The sequence below is a fragment of the Dromaius novaehollandiae genome, chromosome 4 (genome assembly GCF_036370855.1).
Source record: "Dromaius novaehollandiae isolate bDroNov1 chromosome 4, bDroNov1.hap1, whole genome shotgun sequence".
Lineage (NCBI taxonomy): Eukaryota > Metazoa > Chordata > Aves > Casuariiformes > Dromaiidae > Dromaius > Dromaius novaehollandiae.
Genome location: NC_088101.1, coordinates 74,213,296 through 74,233,224, shown reverse-complemented (window position 1 = coordinate 74,233,224; position 19,929 = coordinate 74,213,296). Strand labels below are relative to the sequence as shown.

The 19,929-nt window shown below is 38.7% G+C and overlaps 1 protein-coding gene across 7 annotated transcripts in view; it reads right to left on the bottom strand.

Annotated features, from left to right (window-relative positions):
- Nucleotides 1–19,929, bottom strand: part of STK32B (serine/threonine kinase 32B) — a 173,156-nt gene that overhangs the window by 115,670 nt on the left and 37,557 nt on the right. For all 7 annotated transcript variants that reach the window (XM_064511447.1, XM_064511449.1, XM_026122083.2 and 4 more), the window contains one exon: nt 17,227–17,378. In XM_064511447.1, the coding sequence (XP_064367517.1) occupies nt 17,227–17,345 (119 nt within the window). In that variant the 5' untranslated portion in view covers nt 17,346–17,378. The remainder of the gene's footprint in view (nt 1–17,226; nt 17,379–19,929) is intronic.

Below are 19,929 nucleotides of genomic sequence, written 5' to 3'. Positions count from 1 at the left end.
TTCTCCAATACATCCTGTATCAGGAAGTTCAGCTCGGACTTTGATTTGTGATTCTTTCCACTCATCACATCTTAACACACCAAATTCATTTTCAGAGTTTTGACATAGCTACCTCATCCACCCATCCATCCTCAGGCTTTGCAAGGGCCTTATTTTCTTGAGCAGGCAACACACTTCTTACCATTTCAGGAAACAGGAGCAAGAGGCCTGCTTTGACAGAGCCATATACTGCCCCCAGTATTCCAGACATCTCTGGGATAACTCATTATTTCTATCTAGGAATTGCTCCATTTGCCAAGCTAAGCCACAGGTGCAGCTGTACTGGGGCAAGTGCTGAGAATGCTCCATCCCACCACTCCTTGCCCTTCCTAATACAGCACATGCACTTTGGAAAGCTTTATGGAAATACACTGGGTTTGACTTCTATTTAGTGACTATCAGGGTTCCTTTCTTACACAAAGTGGATCTTTTAATTGTCAGAGGAAAAAAAAAAATCTGTTGGTGCCTGATATTTTTCTCAGAGGCAAGTCATAACAGCAGCAACTCATTCCAATCCAATGTTACATCCTTCAGGGAAATTTATAACATGCTTTCCAGTACTTGATTAAACTTATCAGTGAGGCCATTTGTCTTGAGAATCTTGGACATGTGCTTGTTTTTTCTTCCACTGCAGTTATTTTCTGTATTTAGTTTCCTCAAAAACTCCAAAGAAAACAATCAGTTCCTTTTTCTGCTACTCCAGCCCCTCTTGAATATATATTGTATTGCTTTTTTGCAACTTTGGTTTTTAAGTTGTGCAGAGTCTTCTATTATTTGTCACATTACACCTCCTACTGCAGTCATGTAAGAAAGAAAATTTGAAATCCCTTTTCTTATACATAAACACATTACCAGTTTAGAGGAGCACAGTGGTATGCATCTGCGTTTGCTCTCAACAAGGCATACTGTTGTCACTTGTTTCAGCCTTCATAGACATCCATGAGACTACCTTTAAAAGTGCTCAGGGGAGGAAGGGAGGGAGAGGAGAAAACACCACAGCTGTAGCACCATTGCAGCTTCTGCATATAGCCAAGAAAGAGGCCATACCAACTGAGAGACAGGTCAGTTCTCTGACCAGCTGCTGCTACATATTTTTCAACTGAATATGCTGAATAGTTGAATTAGGTACTCATCTACTTCACCATAAAAGGCACTGCTACATAAAATTTCTCTTAAAAGTAGCAGTAGCTTCGCTGGCTTGTGCCAGTGAGACTCAGATGCAACACCTCACATTTGAATACTTTGAGCTATTTAGGAGACATACACAAAAGAGCCCGATGCTCCAGAAAGGCAGCTGAGAATAGCAAGAGGTCATCTGCAGGTGTTCATCATCTGCTTGTGTTCATTTCAACAAGATATGTCAGTGCTCTCAGTCACACAGAACAGAAATAGCACTTTAAAGAGGCAAATACTGTTCAATACAAGATCAGGTGACTGTTTTGGAGAAGGCTTCCGTACCGGAGGGCTAGATCAGATCCAGCTGGCAGCAAGTTTCCAGAGAGCATTCAAGCTTCTACTGTCCTCAGATTTCTCCTCTACCAGCTTTTATGAAAACATATGGTCTAGTTGTCCTTCAGATTCCCTTTCTTTACAGTTCTACACTGGGAAGACTGTAACTGTTTTGAATACCTGTGATACAGGCTAACACTAACCATTAAAAACAGTAATATAAAAAAATTAATGTTTAGGTAGTACTTAAAAAGACTCTTTCACAGGAAAGAAACAATCTTTCTTAAAATATGCATGTAGACCAGATCTTCAGCTCTGTCTAAACTTCTCTTGTCGTTCCTCCCGACTAAAATAGTAAGCAAATGCATCAAAACTAGTGTGCAGCATTAGAGATTGAAGTTCCTGAATATTCTGAAGCTCTACTGGAAAAGGAAGTGATTTAGAAAAAAATTTAAGTCAATATGACATTGATAAATTTCCTGTTAAAATTATTTTCAACTAGTCTTATATACAACTTTCTATCATACAAATATATAGTTAAGGTACAGAGAACAGCTCTTTCCTTGTTTATTACTATTACTGCATCTGTAAGATAAACATCTTTCTCGAATTTGAGCAGACTGCTCTGTAAATAGCAAAGTCCAAATTGCAGATCAACATCCCATAACATTTTGTATTTTTACAGAAGATTGCTGTAAATAAAGAGGCAGCAGTGTAACACATGACCAAGCACTCAGACAGTCTAATTATTTAAATGTACGTCACATTGAGGCTGGTGACCAGAATGTGAATTGTCAGTTTTAACTACTAGCTTTGATTGATTTGTCTTTCTGCTGTCATGGAAACCTACATTAAATTAAAGACGTAGAAACAATGGAACCTAATTAATGTGCCATGTATCTTCTGCACAATAGAAATATCAGGTGGTTATTTGTTGCAATAAGGCAGCACGCACAACATGCTTTTCAAATGCATAGTTTAAGAATTCTTGCTTGAAGAAAGTGAGGTCAGAAGCACAAGATTAGAGAAGGGACTTCCCCCAGGTGTTTTTTAGAAGAGCAAATGGTCAATTTAATCCACACTTTCATTTAGTCACTGAAGACTGGCAGTTCTTCTGCAATAGTAAGAGCCAGTCTGGATTAGGAGCAGCTGCCTTGCAGCTTGCCTTGGGGAGGAGACATCACAGCATAGGCACTGGCAGAGGGAGGAAGAGTCAAAACAGTGATGAGAAGTGCAACACAAGAATAGGAGTTGAGGTTCACTTCAGTGACAGGGAAAGGAGGGTAGACACTTGGCAGGGTGGAGAAGAAGGCATGTCTTAGAAAAATATATTAGCCACTTTCTACCTTCTGAAGCCATTTAACCAAAGTAAGGAAAACACCTTGAGAATCCAGTTTGTTCTCTGATAGTCTTGGTTGCTTGAGATCTTTCCTCCACCTGGAAACGCCCATCATTTGGGCAGAAGGGGCTGGGATGGCACAAAGGAAAGTCTGGCTCCTCCCTTCTGTTAGAGGGTTGAGAATGAAGGATCTTTCCTTGTTAAACACTCTCGTCACCCACCTTCTTTCACTCATCTGCTGTGATGACGTCTGTGTCCTTTACTCACAGATCTGATTTTTCCCAGAGACTTAATGTCTGAACAATGTTATAGGAAAAGGCACATCTTACTCTCCTAGACTCAGCCTCAGACAAAGGTTCAGAGAGAGGAGCAGACATGGTACATGTGATGCTTTTGCTCTCCTACTGCAGCTTCCAATTAAGGCTCTATATTCATGGGGAAGGTGGAAGAGGGTGGAGGACAACACAGGTCAGACTCCTACTTGGAGAAATCACAGTTAAGCTTGTAACAAAAGGTGTACAAGACAAAAAGCAATAATTTCTCCGGATTAATCAACGAGCAAATAGGATTTCTTCCTCTTTACCACTCATTCCAGACTACTACAAAACCCACCACATCTCTGTGAAACAAGGATGCCAGTCTTAGCTTGTCAGATAGTATCATTCAGTTTCACTATAACTTTGCATCTTCTGTTTCTGTGAGTTGTGAAGGAATAAAGTAAAACAGAACCATCTTTCCAAGATTAAACTGAATAATTTTATACACAAGTGACTGAACAGAAGGAGGAGGAAAGAAAAGAGGGAAAAAAAAGTAGTGTTTCAACCAGGAAGCAGGTCTATTTCTGCTGATACAATGCTGAACTGTCTGACACCAGCTGTAAGAGGAACCAAGTGCCAGCTGCCCAGTACTATTGACCTGCCTGGGAAGTGTGTCAGCCATGACTTCTGTCCTCCTCTGTGCATTTCTCTGGAAAACTGGACGATCCTTTCTGTTCCTCCCAGTCCGATTATGTTTGACAGCTCCATTATTCTGCAGCTACTGACAGCACTCTTGGTTCAAAACAGGCTGTGCCTGCAGGTGCACAGAAGGTGTTGTGCAGCCTGGATACTCTGCTTGAAGAGAGATTGGAGAGTAATTTGAAGTGCACCGTTCTTCCCTCATCAGCAGGAAAGAGTTCATTCACCTCAAAAGAGCACAAGAGTCTTGGTGACATGCTAAATATTCAGATGTGTCCAAAGTAAGAGAAAAGAAAACAAAAATATGACATTCTAGGGAATGAAGTGAAATTGTTCTAGTAAGCAGAAAAATGAATTCAGCGTGTCATTAAAGCAGGCTGTATTTGTCAAAGGTTGCGATAACACTAAAGATATCTCACCTAAACCAAAGTATCAGCTATTGCCACTAGTTATGCAAGTTAAAGTGGACTTAGTATGAAATGTACCAGCCAAAGCAAAAGAAACCACTACAGGCAACTCAGTATTTGTTGACAGGGGCATCCTGAAGTTGACATGTCAAAACACTATTAAGATATTCTTGAATAATTTGGGGGGGGGGGGGGGCCTAAAACACTTAAGTTATCCAGCTGCATTTCATGAAATAAAATAAGCAGTTAAAGAGTTCACCAGACACCTCCAGCCACTATACAAAGTGGACTCCCAGCCACAAGACTCCTGGGAGAAGCGCAGGAAGGAAGAGGAGAGGAAATCCAATGATGGCACCTGAGCAGACACTCCCTGTACAACACAAGTGACTGGTGAACCCGCCGGGCAGGGTGAGGCCGGCCATGGCTGGTCAGAAATGGAGACAGATGCACCACCGAGCTTTCTGGGAACTCAAGGGCAATATGCATAGTTTGAGGCAGAATTGCTTAATGATGAAACGCAAGCTCAAGCTGATGACAGAACAGCGCCAACAGGAAAGTTCGATTTCTTCGTCAGCATTGATATACATCAAAAAGTCACAAGTCTAGGATTTCCCCCACCACACACACACCCTGAATGAATGAGGTTGTGCTATTCAGCTGTTTCAGCCTTATGAGGTGACTGTTGGTCACCAAACTTCCAAGGCAAAACGCACTCACCTTGGGTCCTTTTACTTGAGATACGGAATGAATGTTGCTTCCCCACCCATGGGCCTGAGACAGACACTTCAGACATGCTCACAAGAAATATCACTCATAATATAAAAAAAGCAACGTATCCAGAATCAGTGTCTCAACCTTTAAGCCTGCTTACTTGTCTTTCTATACCTTTATATTCTCATAACTAATGCTAGTTTTTAAGTACAGCAACAATTCTTGTTTCCACTTGAAAAAGTGTCAGAATACACCACATTTCATTAGTACTGTTCTGTAATTCAATGGTCCTAAATATGGATTAACATCTGACTCTGCCTTATTTGTCAGTAGGTGTGTTAGACACCAGATACCACAGGTTTGGTAGAATAGTGGTAACACAATAGCATGTCAACAGCACAGTGTAGCTTTTCTAAACCCATACTTATAGACCACTTAAACGCAGGCATGCTGCATTATGGCTGATGGTAAACGGCAAATATTGCTGTATCAGGCCTCCCAGACCTAGCAAAAATATGCTAGTGTTCACATGTAAACCCTGGATCTTCCAACAAAGGCGTTTGAGGAAGTGAAACTGATACTATCCAACATCTATGGAGCTGCATGTACTGACTGGAAAAGAAAGCATTTTACCTTTTCATGAAGAATCATGTTTTTCCTGTGCCACCAAATGAAGACCTCTGTAGTTCCATGACAAGTATTATCCTTAATAGTGCTTGAGACCAGCTTGACATATTTAAGCCCCCTTGCATGTTAATATTTTAATTCCTAGATGATATCTCTGTATTTTCTGACAACTTAAGAATAATTTAAAATACCTTTCTTTTAAATGCCTGTGGTTTACAATAGGGTGTTCCATTCTTCTTTTCACTCTATGAAGGAATATTTTGGTTTTGAATCCAATTTATGCACAAAGGATATTTCACTCTGAACAATTTCAAATGCTTTAGTTCAAGCTGAATGAAATATTTTGGTCTTTATGTGTTGCAGAGTTTTCAGGTTGTACAGAAAAACATTACACACATAGGTCTGTAAGCAGTCTCTCTGCTTCTGATAGATCTCAAAAATAAAATTAGCTTTCTTTGCTGCTCTAAGATGATGAAAAGTGCACATTATCCACTTGACATTCAACAACAGATTTATATCTTGACCCAATAATTTGTTTGTTCTTTTTTAAAAGTGTAATTTTATCTTCGTTTTTTGAGAATATAAAGACGCCCAGATACGTAATTGTCTTTTGAGCACCCATTCAGCATCTGAAAGTCTTTCTAGTATGAGTGGCAGATACTCAGCCTATCTAAAAGACAAGGAATATATTCAGTTATTAAATATATTTAGACTCTTAAGAGTATCTACACATATTGAAAAACTTCACAGCTCTTATTAGAAAATAGGGCTCTGAATTAAAGAGGCAGCCACAAAGTCACAGCATAGCATTGTCTGACAAAGCACTCATAGAATTTTGATAATAAGGTTATGAAAATACCTGGGGCATGAAAAAGTTATTTTCAGACACCAAGGGTTTTTAGATAATTTTTGTGACTTATTCTCAGCAAAAAGTAATTACTTGCCACAAAAATCTGCAAGTAATAGGTTTATTTCCAGGTGCCAGTAAAATAGTTCAGACCTTTGAAAGCAGTTTATGCACCAGTATTGGCTATATTCTGCGATCAGTTTTCTGATTTTGTACCCACAGAAGGGGGCGAGGGGAATTCTTCTTTCATCCCCAGTGTTTGCATCCCCCCCACACCCAGCTCATTATCACTCTCGTTTGCCTTATTCTCTTCTCCCACCCTGCTTAACATCTCTGAACCCATCTGCTGGTGGGCCAGTGAGAGCTATGAAACTTCAAGAGGAATTACCTTAGTTAGCTGCATTCTGCTGGTCTGTTTGCCTCGGGGCTCAACCCAGCACCTCTGCTTTTTGCAAGAAAGTTACCCACCGTGCCCTGGATAAATTCCAGTTCAGCAGAAAAGAATTTGGTAGGCAGAACTCATTTTCATCCTGTCCAGAACTGTTCTGCAGATGTATTTAGACAGTCGTTACCTCAGAGCCCATGAGATTTCTTTGGTTGTGTAAGGAGTACAACTAGAGTCCATCAGGAGAAAAGAAACTCCCATTCCTCCCTTACAAAGCACGTACTTACAAAGCATGAGAATTAGTCTCTTCTAATAAGAATTTTAGACTGAAAAAGTGTCATTACTTTAGGAAAATGATTAATTTTTAAGTAGTATCACTATACACCACAAGTATAATAAATATAATTTTTGTTAAATAAAATTGGATTGACTGCCCACTTGTACTTCAACACTCTGTAGTCTACCTTTAAAATAAAATTAAAGAAAACTCTGATAAGCTTTAATTAACCAAAGCAACTGATCCCCAAGGAAGCAACATTAGAACAATAATGTATTATGGAACTTCCCACTTTATTTCAGTTCCACTATTTACCATGCTAAAACCACTCTACTTGATACAATTATTATAATGTACAATTTAAATTGCCTTACACTCAGGAATTTGTTCTCTCATATATACAGTTTGACTTCCAGATAGTGTTCTGTCCTTGTGAACATCTGGACAAAAAGAAAATCCAGACTTTTGGACTGGGCATTGATTTGCAAGATATGTTCAGTATCAAAGTCTTGCAGGAAAAGCATTAAGCACTTACTTTTATTTGGTAATCATTACCTACTTTGCATTCAGTCTCTGGATGACTACGTATTATTTTACAGGTACATCCAAGCAAGTTTTGCTTGCAGTCTGATGGCTGTTCCATGACAATAGCTATATTAATGCAGTGATGAGCTATTCTTGTATAGCCTGTCTCTAGCAAGGCTTTTACAGGCTAATTGCAGTTCCAGTTTCCATAGCATAGATAAGAATCAGTCATATCCACCTGAAAATAGTAGATTTGCATGATGAAGTCATCACTTCATCACCGATTACAAGAACCACTTTACCTACAGGACCTTGGTTATTGGCTTAATTACACACTCTAAAGGTTACGAATACCAAATGGGATAGCTAAAACAGAAGATAAAAGAAGAAGAAAGAAAAAAAAAAAAAAAAAAAAAAGAGCATCTCTTGCCTAAATTGGCAGCAGTCTGAAACAACATCTAAGGCACTTTCTTTTCCATCCCATTAGGCTAAATGCGCCAAAATCCCACTCTCCAGAAAACTGTCCTGAGGATACCCCTGCCACAGCACTGGAGCTCTCTTTCTGTCCCAAGAGGAATGGTAGAAGCCTCTTCTACACTCAGACTTGAGGATTATTGTGACTGTCCTCACAGAACTGGGACATGGCCAAGGCTAACCCCAAGCTCATGAGGGCCTGCATTGGATAGCAGATTGCTCCAGCTTTGCAGATATAAACGCAGTTTCACAAGAGGAACCTGACAGTGAAACTGAACATTCTTAAAATAAAATGATTATTTTCCAGCAGCTTGAACATTCAGTGTTAATAATAAAATTCCGCTTGCAGTGAAAGATTTTTGTGAGAAAAGTTTATTACAGAGCAGCAAAAATAGTCTGTCTCAGTAAGAGTGATGCAGAAAACAGGCTCTTGAGAAAGGTCCCAGGTTTCAATGACACATGTGAGATGAAATATATATTGTAGTAGTTTCTAAATGGGAAAGACATCAAAACTTAAACTAGGCCAAAGGCCAATTCCAGCATGCTTTCAGGATGAGAGAATTAAAGCAAGTCCAAAAATATGTATTTAAAGATGGCAGTGATTTCCTCACAGGAAGCAATTATTCACTAGAACACAATTCAATATAGGTAGACTCAAGGCAGTGTTCCAATACTGATGGTATCTTATGGTGTTAAAATCGGCACAAAATGAAGAACTGTTGGATCATATATTCAGACTGCATCAGTAAATTAAGCTGTTACTGCTAATCTGCTGGCTAACGTTCTCAGTTAACACAAGCATCCAAGGGTTACCAATACAGCGAATAGGCAAAACGTTGACTCAAGCATACTTTCTGCAACCAGAAACAATATCCCAAATATTTACAACTCTCAAACCTTTTCTACATTCTCTTCTTCCAATTATCCTACCCTTTCTGCTACCTTACCACACTTTCTACCTTTTTCTTTCACCATTATCTTTTCTAAGGCTCTGGAGAACAGAGACTGTTTTTTCCTCCTCTCCTTGTCCATACTTAGATATAGGGCTCTGATACCTTTACCTATTACAATTTTGCATCAATTCAGTGATGAACTGATCTAGCTGTATGAGGGAAGTACTCCCCCTTGGCTCCCTCTATGAGGAGGGGAAAGAGAGAGGTTCCTGCAAAGACCAGTTCACTCACCTAAGGTCTATGCAAGACAAACTTGCAAGGTATCTTTCTCCCTTAATTTATATTGTCTTCTGGCCTACAAAGGAATTAGTGTCCCTCAGATATCTAGAGGACACCAAAATCATGGCCTAGAGTTCATGAGCACAACTAAATGCACAGAAGTAGTAAGAAGCATACATTTATATAATTAAATGTGCCAGGGACCGCTCTCCAGCACTAAGGCCAAATTGCATTAAAAAAAGCGCTCATGTCTGTACCTATTAAACAATCAGCCTCCAAAACAGAGCAACTGCATGCAAACTGCCTCTTTGGAGTGGTCCCTGGCTACACCTGGAACTTATCTGGGGTAGCACTCCCACCCCAGCCCACAGCTGCACTAGGAACAGGTGTAAGAGTTTAGCAACATGGAGAATTGCATTCCAGAATCCAGGAAGATTCCCCAATACTAATTTACCAGTGTAAGTATAGCCAAGGAAGGCAATACAAAAGCCTTCACTCCCATAAGCCAAGCTTAGAGCTGAGTGATATAAGCAAGAAGAAAGCTAAAAGCATTGGGCAGTTTTGCCAACACCCACTTTCCTCACCAGAGACTAGGTGTCTGTCAGGATCTGTTGTTTCATGACCCTTTCAGGGTCATCCTTTAAGAAGGCAGACATCACCCACAGCTTTACTTCCCTTCTCAGCAGGACATAACACCTCCCAGAAGCTGTCCTACTAATTGTAAACACTCAGCCCATGCTGTAACATGAAACATGACAATCCTCCCCTCCCTTCCAGAAATATTATGTATTTTTTCCTGTTAAATCATGATTTTTACTCACAGTCTTCTGTAGAGGGCAGCATGAAGCTCAAAAAGGTAGTCATACAAGACATCAGGACAGAAATTTTCTATCTCCTATAAAATATCTTCTTTCCAGATTAGATCTCCAACATCAAACCCAACATGTTCCTTCACTGAGCTACACAGCCATAGACCTGCATCTACTAAGCAAACTCCCCTAAGACCAAACAGAGCTACCTCACCCCAGGTTTCTAATAGGTAACTGATGCTACTTGATTGGTTATTTTCAGCCCCATCCAGCAGGAAAACACTTGGCCAGGTGTGCTTGTTTCCTTGAGTTTGTAGGATTACATGCCTCTTCTTTGACTCCAGTTTGAGGAACAGAGCTGTGTTATAGGGCAGCCCGAGCTGTCATTTCTCCCAGCTTATTCTAGCAAGGGCACCTTCACAGGGAAGTGACAACTTCCAGCGCTGTGTGTATGTGTGTGTACATTAACCAACCCATTGCAAGACTTGAGACTGAACTGATCATTTATTCTCTTCAGCTTTTATTTTATTTTATTTTATTTTATTTTATTTTATTTTATTTTATTTTATTTTATTTTATTTTATTTTATTTTTCTTCCCTTTTTTTTGTTTTGAGAAAACCCCTAGGAATTTAAAGAGAGGGCTCCTGCTGTGAGAGGCCCCGGCATGCTTGTCAGCTTCTTGCAAGAGTAATCTCTGAAGAGCAACTCAACATCTGGGCCCATGATAGATGACAAATGTAGATAGTTGAACACTGTTACTCGCTGTCCACTTTTGGTGGCAGTTGTGCTTCAGCCGTCCCTGCAAATAACAGTGCGGAAGATTTTCACCTCCTATCCAGCACAAAAAACTAAGAGCAGTGACAAACTTTAATGTCCTTCTATGAAAACTGTTTCAGATAACCTGCAGCTGTAGCACAACCAATCTAGTCTGAAGACAGGAGGCATTAGTTGAATTCAGACATGCACGCACAACATTAACATGGTAGGTGCACTTGATTTTTTCCAGTTCTCACTGGATTTGAAACTTAGTCTTGCTCTACTCTAGCTGGTAGTGGTAATGTACTCTTGTAGATCTGTCTTGTGAAAGACAGAGAGTTTCCAGAGGGTGATGAGTAGAAATAAAAATATCAAAATATAAAGCCACTTTGAGCATACAGCTAACCCTTCTTTATGGGATGTTAAATATAACAAACATATTGTTCCAGCTATACTAGGAGAATGACTTGTAAGCTGACAAAAGTAAATCTTCATTTGTCTCCCTCTGCTGCCTTTGAAAATGTTCTGACAATTTAAAAAGGACATGATAGCCTTAAGAAAGGCTACTAAAAATAAGATCACTTCAATGTTCCACAGGTTTTGAGGAATGATCCAGAAAATACATTTTTCTTATCTACATCAGCAGAGAAATCATTTTTGACACCTGTATTTTTGCTTTAAAAAAGTCTGTCTTTTCTGGTAAGCTATCTTATTTTCAGAGTAGCTAGTCAATCTACTCATAATTGAAAGTAATTAGAAGTTTAACCACACTGGTAGATAGGGTGCGTGGATCTTGGCTCAGTCCTAATGCATGGTGTAAGAAAGATATTTAAGACATAGATCCTTTCAGGAATGCTACACATCTCACCAGAGGACACCCAGGTATGTGAGGAAAGATAAAGGTAAGACAAAATGTTGGCGCTCAGAAGAGCATGCTGTAGTCTCAGGGTGGGACTGTGTCAGGAGCTGACACTTCTACAGCTCATTCATCTGTGCTTGAAGTACACATGACACATACAAAAGGTCTAATAAAAAACAGGACTGCTTTTCATTTTAAAAAGGAATCTCTGCTACCAGAAATGCCTCTCAAGGTGACAAAACTGGCTACAAGATTCACATATCTTTGAGCATTTATTCAATTGTGTTTCCAAAATGAAGGTTATAAATCAGCCCCAAACCCTTCCTGAAAAATACTGTCATCCTCCAAGCTATTATGAGCATTTACAGAAGAATGATTCTTCTCTGTGTCAGATGTTATGAAAGACAGTTCATATATCAAATAATATGATTTATAAATTCAGATTGTAAAGTTAAATTTAATAAAGCTCAGAGAAGATGCATGAGCCTCAAAAAGCTTTTTAATATAGATCTTATGGAGCTGAAACACTACCCTTGTTTTATATTAGCTGTTCTGTATCCTTGTATATGCTGGGATTACTGGTGGATACCAGCAGAATTACCCAGTGCAGAAGGTTTACCTTCTTTCCTTCTTCTCTTTCACTGCATAAGAATTTAACTGATGACAGGTTGCTTACCCTTATCTCTTTCCCTCTTCATGCAGTTATCATGTATAACTAGAGGACTTTCCAGTCCTGTTTGTTTCTTGAGTTACCAACTTTTCGATGATGGAATTTCTCAAAGGTAGACTGATGTGCTTGATTAGTATGCTCTGAAGTTCAAGGAATTGTTGGGAGATTTACCATTGTATTGATTTTTTGATATAATTTGAAGGTTAGGATAAATAATGTTTGAAAATCAGCAATTCTGATTAGGGACAGTCCAGCAGACTCATGAAAAGGTTGCCATGAGTGGAATTTCCTCCGAATGTGCTTTGAATATAGATTTGGGATTTGACATTATGAATTAAATATGCAATTTTATTTTAATTCATTCAAAAGCAAAAAAAAGAAATTTTGATGAAACTGAAGTTCTTTTTACAGAAAATGATGTTTAAAAAAATTCAAATATTTTGATAATAAAATTCTCTGAATTTTTCAACATTCTTATCCCTTCCAGGCAAAAGAATAGCAGATCAGATCCAGGCTACATATCTAAGCCTTGCCTCATGTGTCTGAGGACTTGGAGAGAGAAGAAGGTATCAAGGCAAAGGGTTAATGCAGCCAAAATAAGCTGTAAATTTCCCTATCAAGTCAGTGGAGAGAGGTGGATGTTTCTGAAGACTTTCAGGGTGTGTCCAGCCAGGCAATTATTTTTCATTGACATTACAAGGGACAAATAAGATACATTTACATCAATAAAGGTGTTAGCACTGCCATCCCTTTTTGTGTTTTAGGCGAATAGTCAGCATGCTCACCTGAAAAGTGGGACATGTGGGCTCTAGAACCCCCATCCTTCATAGACTGCAAGACCATTCAGCCACAAGGCTGAAAAGTGTTCAGTGCAAACACACTACAGATCCTACTACTGATCCTACTATGGCTCCTGCTATTACTACAGATCCTGCTCCAACATCTGCTTTTTTTATCCAGTGACAGCCTAACGTAAAATGAGCATGGAAAAGCAATTAAACCATTTCCAGAAAGCTGCACACCACTACTCGTCTCGGTCTGAGTTCTGCCTACAACTAAATTTCTGGCTTCTCCAAGGGTTTAGGCACAGTGTTAGTGCCTATCTGCTTAAACATGGTTTGCAGTAGAGCTTTAGATGGCAGACTGGTACATACTTTCCTTGAATATCTGTAGGCAAAGTTGGATATCCCAGCACAGGGAGATGGTCATTGAATTTATTAGGCTGATGGGATTTCTGAGTTTTACTCAGTAAAATTTTAGCATAGGCAGGATTTCTGAAAGTTGATGCTCAACCTCAGTCAGTGTGATAGAGCCTAGAAAGACAAATTAGTCCAAAATGGCCTAGTCAAAAAAGAGCTGAACATTTACATGACCTGCAGCTCAGTTCATGCACACACACGCCATGATGTAATTACACCTTCTTAAATTCATATTCCAATTTCTGCAGTAAGCTAGAATTAGTACCTCCTTTAACAGCCCCTTTGTACATTTACAATGTAATTAACCAAACTAACAGAAAAAGTCTGACTCAGAAAAAAGAAACACAAACATAGCTGCCAGGAATTGAGTCATAAGAGGAAATCTCATAGATTCCTGCTAATCATCCAATATAAGTTATAGCTACAATGTAAGCTCATTTAATGCAAATTATTATTGTATCTAAACTACAAGTCAAAATGCATTAAGTAGGCTGCTAATTCACCATCAATGAAAATACTATTATTTTAAAAGGTTATTACTGGGAACACATAAAATATGTTGAACAGGAATATTCCATTTCTACTTGCAGTGTTCCATTTTGCATAGTAGTAAATAAACAAATAAAACACAGTTTGAATGATTAAACAAATGTGATACATTTAATATGTTTAAGAGCTTCATATGACTTAATGTTGTTAAAACAGACATGACTGGTATTTGTGGATCACTTGTGATTTTTGTATTTTTGCCCTTTTGTAGTTCAACAACAGAAGTTCTTAGCTAAAAACAAGGAGTAGAATATCTTGAATTTCAGGCAAATGTTGAATTAGATGGAGGATTCTGAGGTGCGGAATATGACACTGCAGTCTGCAAGTGTAGACACTTGTAGACACAAGAAATAGATCAGAACTATTCTAAGTGCATTTTATAGAAACATACTATGGGTGTGGTACAAAGAAGAACAAGATTTTCTGGGAGACAAGGCTATTTTGGGGCAGGTCTGTGCTCAAGTCTTTCATTCGCCGCACTTCCTGAGGTTAAAATGCATGCTCAGCCCCTTGCTCTGGAGTCAGGGCTTTGAACCACTGGAAATGTGAATGCATAATGTTTGAGGAGAAAAACTTCAGGTGCAAATAATACGTATTTGTCAATGTAATTATTCTCTGAAAATTTCCTACAGCTCTAATTATGCATGTTCCAGTCACTAGATCTCAGAAGAGTGTGATATACCCAGGATCTGGCTACACAGTTGCCCAACTTCAATTGCAAGGATGAAGAGGTGTCCCTCGAATACCTTGTGCTGTTTAAGGCACTTTCTGGCTATACTAGTAGATTAAACTTGCTAGGACCATTCCTGAGTACTCAGGCCAGCTGGCATGGAACAGCTTGTGCCTATGAGAGGAAGTCCTAGTCCCCGATGGAGGCTGTCCACACCAAAATGATGCCTGGACATTATAACTCTTGAGCTACACAGCCAGAGGTTGTTTGGGAAAGGGCTGGTTCGCGTGGGCCTGGTGCATGCCAAGGGCTGTTCCAGCTGCACACAGCAGCACCCAGGAATGGTCCTGGGTGCTGTTTTGTCCACTGGCTTATATGTACCTTTGCAGAGTCACGTTTTTGCTCTAAGGAGAATGAAATGATGTTGTCTACGTAAACATTACAGGCTGCGAAGCATTTAGATATTAATGCAACAGGGGCTGTATAACTTTGCGAGCAAATGGCATGGTTTGGCAAGATAGTCCCAGTGTGCAGGCACTGTTTTTACACCAGGATGTAAGTCTCAGGATAGTCTGTGTCATTCTTTCTTATACATAGTCCTGGAAACCAACCCTGGTGAGTGGGAGACAGTGGCTTTGGCCTCTGAGCCATTCACATGATTTGATGCAGGTGATGTACTTCTGACTCCTTCTGTTGTAGTTGACCTGTCATTTACTAAGTGATCTGATGTGGTGGGAAGGCCCTCTCTGTGCATTGCCTTCAAAGAAAAATTGGTCATCCTCCAAAATAAGCATCCTAGATGGTCTGATCAGCTATAAGCATTGCTAGAGGCACTGGATGTAGAACATTGTTAGTGCAGTGATGCATTTTAAATAGTATCTTTTTGGCCTGAAACGTTTTGCTAATTTTAGAGTATTACGTTTCTCTTGGAACATGTACATATATAGTATGACATCTGAACCTTGAGATCTTGGGACTGTATCTCAGAAGCATGAGAAGAATACACGAATTATTTACAAGAAAATCATCATCAAACCCAACACATTTTAAAGTATTGTCTATTCCAGGTTTGATCTTTGGCATAACAAAAGAAAATAAGAAAGAATATTTGTTTGCCAATTACAATTCAGTAATTCGAATATAGCATACAACTTGTTTCACAATGAATATTTGATCTTTAATTCTTCAGCATTGTTATGTTTAAAAAATATCTTGTAGGTCACATCAACCCATAACTGTTTCTGCACAATGTCTAGTCATACAGTGGAAGTCCTTGCCACCTCTTGTTATAGAGCAAAAGTTTGTATAGGTTCAGAGAGACTAGACAAATGTATGAAAGAAAAATCCATAGGCTACAAAGGACAAAGATATCATATCTTTGGCCAAGAAATCCCCAGAGTACAAGATGCTGGAACCTTGGTGAGTATACTGGGCAAGTTTTGTATCACAGTTACCCACTGTTGGAGATAAGACATTACTGGATGAGCTCAGTTATGATCATTTGTGTTAAGTGGAGAGCACTTGAGACATGTATCTATGATTAAGTGCTTTTTGAATGACTTTTGGGATCGAGTCTTCTGCTGATATAAGTGGATGCAATTAAACTAAAGCTGTGCTCACTTAAGCTGGAAAATAATCTGGCTCTTGGTTCATGGAAGGTGCTAAACTGGCAACCAGAAATTATTCAAAAGCACAGGTCAAGAGAGAGCTAAAGGATAGACAAGAGTGTAGGCTAGCCATTGAACACTAGTAAGACTGCTAAAAACTCACAGAATAGAAGGTCTGTTTGCACTGTGAACATCTGCAGACAATCAAGCTATTCATTAACTGAATAGTTCTCATAGCATAATAATACATCCCTTTTTCAAAATGATATAGGTCATCTTTAGATCAGGTAAGAAAGTCTGCATCCCATTACCACTATCGCTAGATAAAAGCCATCAAATGTTTTAAGTTTGTGGTATAGATGGATCTAGTCATTACTTGACCAACAATTTCTTACACTCGTATATGACTGAGGCATTCAGATGTTACTACTGGGAAGATAAGACAAATTCCAGCTGACAAGTAGTTGCTTTCATGTCATTCCCTGTCACCATTTTTTAAGAATAATTGAGTTTTGAAATTTCTCTGCATCAACTCAAAATATTTTTTAATTGAATGGTTGGTTTTGATATTCCACCATCTTAAAATCAGTTACTTAGTCCAGGTATTGTCAAAAAGAAATGATAAAGCTGGACAGAACAACATATCTCCACACACTGCTATAACAATCTAATGAGAATCCAAACCAGAAATGAAAAGGTGAAAGGGATGTTGAATATTGCAATACAAAAGGCCACCTTTAAAATATTTATGGGAAAAAACCCTCAGCAAAAGCTAAATATCTTAAAAAGAGGTCATTCTTTCATTCTTTCCAGTTTTCCAGCCTCCTAGAGCCAAATTTATTTAGCAAAAGGAGATAACAATAGATCCCTGATAGAATTTTTAAGATGACTTGCTTACCACAGGTTGACTAGGAAGGGGTGCTCCAGGCCTTGCATTATTTGTAACTCCCGAAAAACATTTCGAACTTCGTCTCTCTCAATGCACTTCTGTTTATTCATATATTTCATGGCATACATTTTCCTGGTGTCTCTCTTCTGTACAATGCACACCTAATTGACAGCAAAATAAAAGGCAAAGTTTGACACCTACAGAAGTAAAATGTAATTATGACTTCAAAAAAAGAAGCCTTTTACCATATTTCAAGAATCCAAGGAGAGCTGGATATCATGACCTAGGAAAACCTTCAGAAAGTCCATGTTACAACTCTGCAGGATTGTTTGTAATAGCTTGTAACTAATAAATTAACAAAAGAATACCTGTATATTTACCCCACTCTGCATAAGAAGAAACTGAGACCCAGAAAGTGGCATAACTTCCAGAGGTTATTCGGTAAAGCTAGGAGGAATACGTACTAATTGCTTGAATCCCAGGCTATTGCACTAATTGCAGAAATTATTGCCTCCTACCTTAGGAAAATGCACGGTCACTGTCCACATTCCCACAGGTCAATCTGCACATCTTGATTATTGAATCATAAATATGTCATAGGTTCATGTGGCTCAAAATTTCATCTAAATATTAGAATTATTCTCCCTTAACTAATATTGAAAAGAAAGAGAATTTTCATATAGAGGTTCATCATAATATTTTTAAGATCACAGGAGACCATTACAATGATATAGTCTCAGGTAGTAAATTTCTTTGCTTTAATTTTGGGGTTTTTTTTGCAAAAAAATGGAATAATTTTGTAAACACAGGAAGAAAATCTTATTCAAGAGAACTCCAGCATAAGCACTTAATTTTTTTTTTTTCATTAGTCATGATGGTAGAGTAGTTTCCTTGTGAATGATGCTGGAGAGAGTCAGTCTTAAATCCACACTGCATCTAAGCACCATTGCTTTAAATATGATTTGTGGCAACACAGAAATGTAAGACTGATCTGTGTCTCATCCCCAAAGCTAGTATGAATCCCATCTTCATAACAAATCCTACACACATGAATAGAGCACGATTATATATCCATGAGAATTTTGCTCTGAAGGTTTTTTCCTATTAATTGATCACACCTTTTTTAAGAACTCATAGTGTGTCTTACAGCTTAAAGAACATAAGCTGAAAATACTCTTTTGATGCAACATTTATATTACCAACACAGCCATAGGCTCCATCAGAACCTTTCATCATCAGGACATGTGCAGACCACCAACTGTAAATATCTGGTTTTGATACCACAAATCTGTAGTAAGTTCAAGGATATTACGAAGGATTCATTTGGCGTGGGCACTATTATTTTATTTTTTTATATTTATTTTTATATATACATTTATACTATACATATGTATGTATATAAACACATGCACACACACATATTATAATACATGCATATGCATACATATATGAGATTAATGCTCAGAAATCAAATTATATTGTTGTGTCAACCAAAAATAAATCCTTTGGATTTTGATTTGTGTTTTAAGGAACTTGCTTACTCAAAGTTCAGAAATACTTTGGAGAAATTTAGGCAACTTAAACAGCTGAAATTTCTTATTTGACTCTTATAAAGTCTCACCTAGATTCTGGGCCTGGTAACAACCCACCAGAGCCCAGGATCAGGGCCGTAGAGGGAGGCATGGCAAGCTCAGTTATACCTTACCATCAGAGGAAACGCCCTAGGAGCATTGGCGTATTTTGCTTTCTCCACCTTTTTCTGGTCCCTCCAGAAGGACCTGGCCCAGTGAAAACTGAACCACATTTATTTTGCTGGAACTCTATTTCCATGAACTGTGTTCTTGAGCTCAAATGCAGTCCAAAGATAGGAATTAATAGAGTACTTTTAACCTTTAATGATAAGGTGTAATTAAACAGCATTTCTAATTACCTCTCCTAATACCAGGAGACATTCTACTAATTAAGTAAAACAGGGATGGCAATGTTTTTTTCTGGAGCCTATTGATCTTGCACAATGATGAGTACTGAAGTTTTGTTTGTTTTCCTCCTTGGGCTGTTATCGAAAGTCAGAATGTTGGTGAAGTCCTGAAAATAACTAAAGGTTCAAGCCTATGTAGAAAGAACTCAAGCTATGGAAAAATAAGAAATTGGATTTGGCCTCTTGGGGAAAGAACAGACCGCAGTGGGGTTGAGTTGGCATGAAGGGAGGAAAAGAATTGTTCAAACTTCCACCAGTTTTTCAAAAGTGTAACAAAGCTTGCAAGTCGCAAATCCTGTTCCCTTGTCCGAGATTATGTGGACACTCACAGAATTGGAGATGGCTGCTCCAACCTAGTGAATCACGTTATAAAATCTAACAGTTACGGAATTTGGCTCAGAACCTAAGTTCAGAAGTTCATTCACTTGCATGAATTTGCAGCATGATTTTAAATGAAACTTGGCCAAGACAGAGGTGCTCACAGAAGTCATTTGTTCCATTATACTAAGGGCCTCCATATTAAATGGTTGACTAGCAAGACTGCTCAGAGAATGAGGTTTACTCAGCTAAGAGGCAACAGGTTTGACCAATGGAGAAAACTAGGATCACACAGCATCTAAATATGTAAGAAAAAGAGATTATGTTTTACAGCATTGATGTGATTTTAAAAGGTACTTGGCTTTCTCACCTGACAGTAAAGATGAGGGTATTCAGCACGTTTGAGAGGATATTCA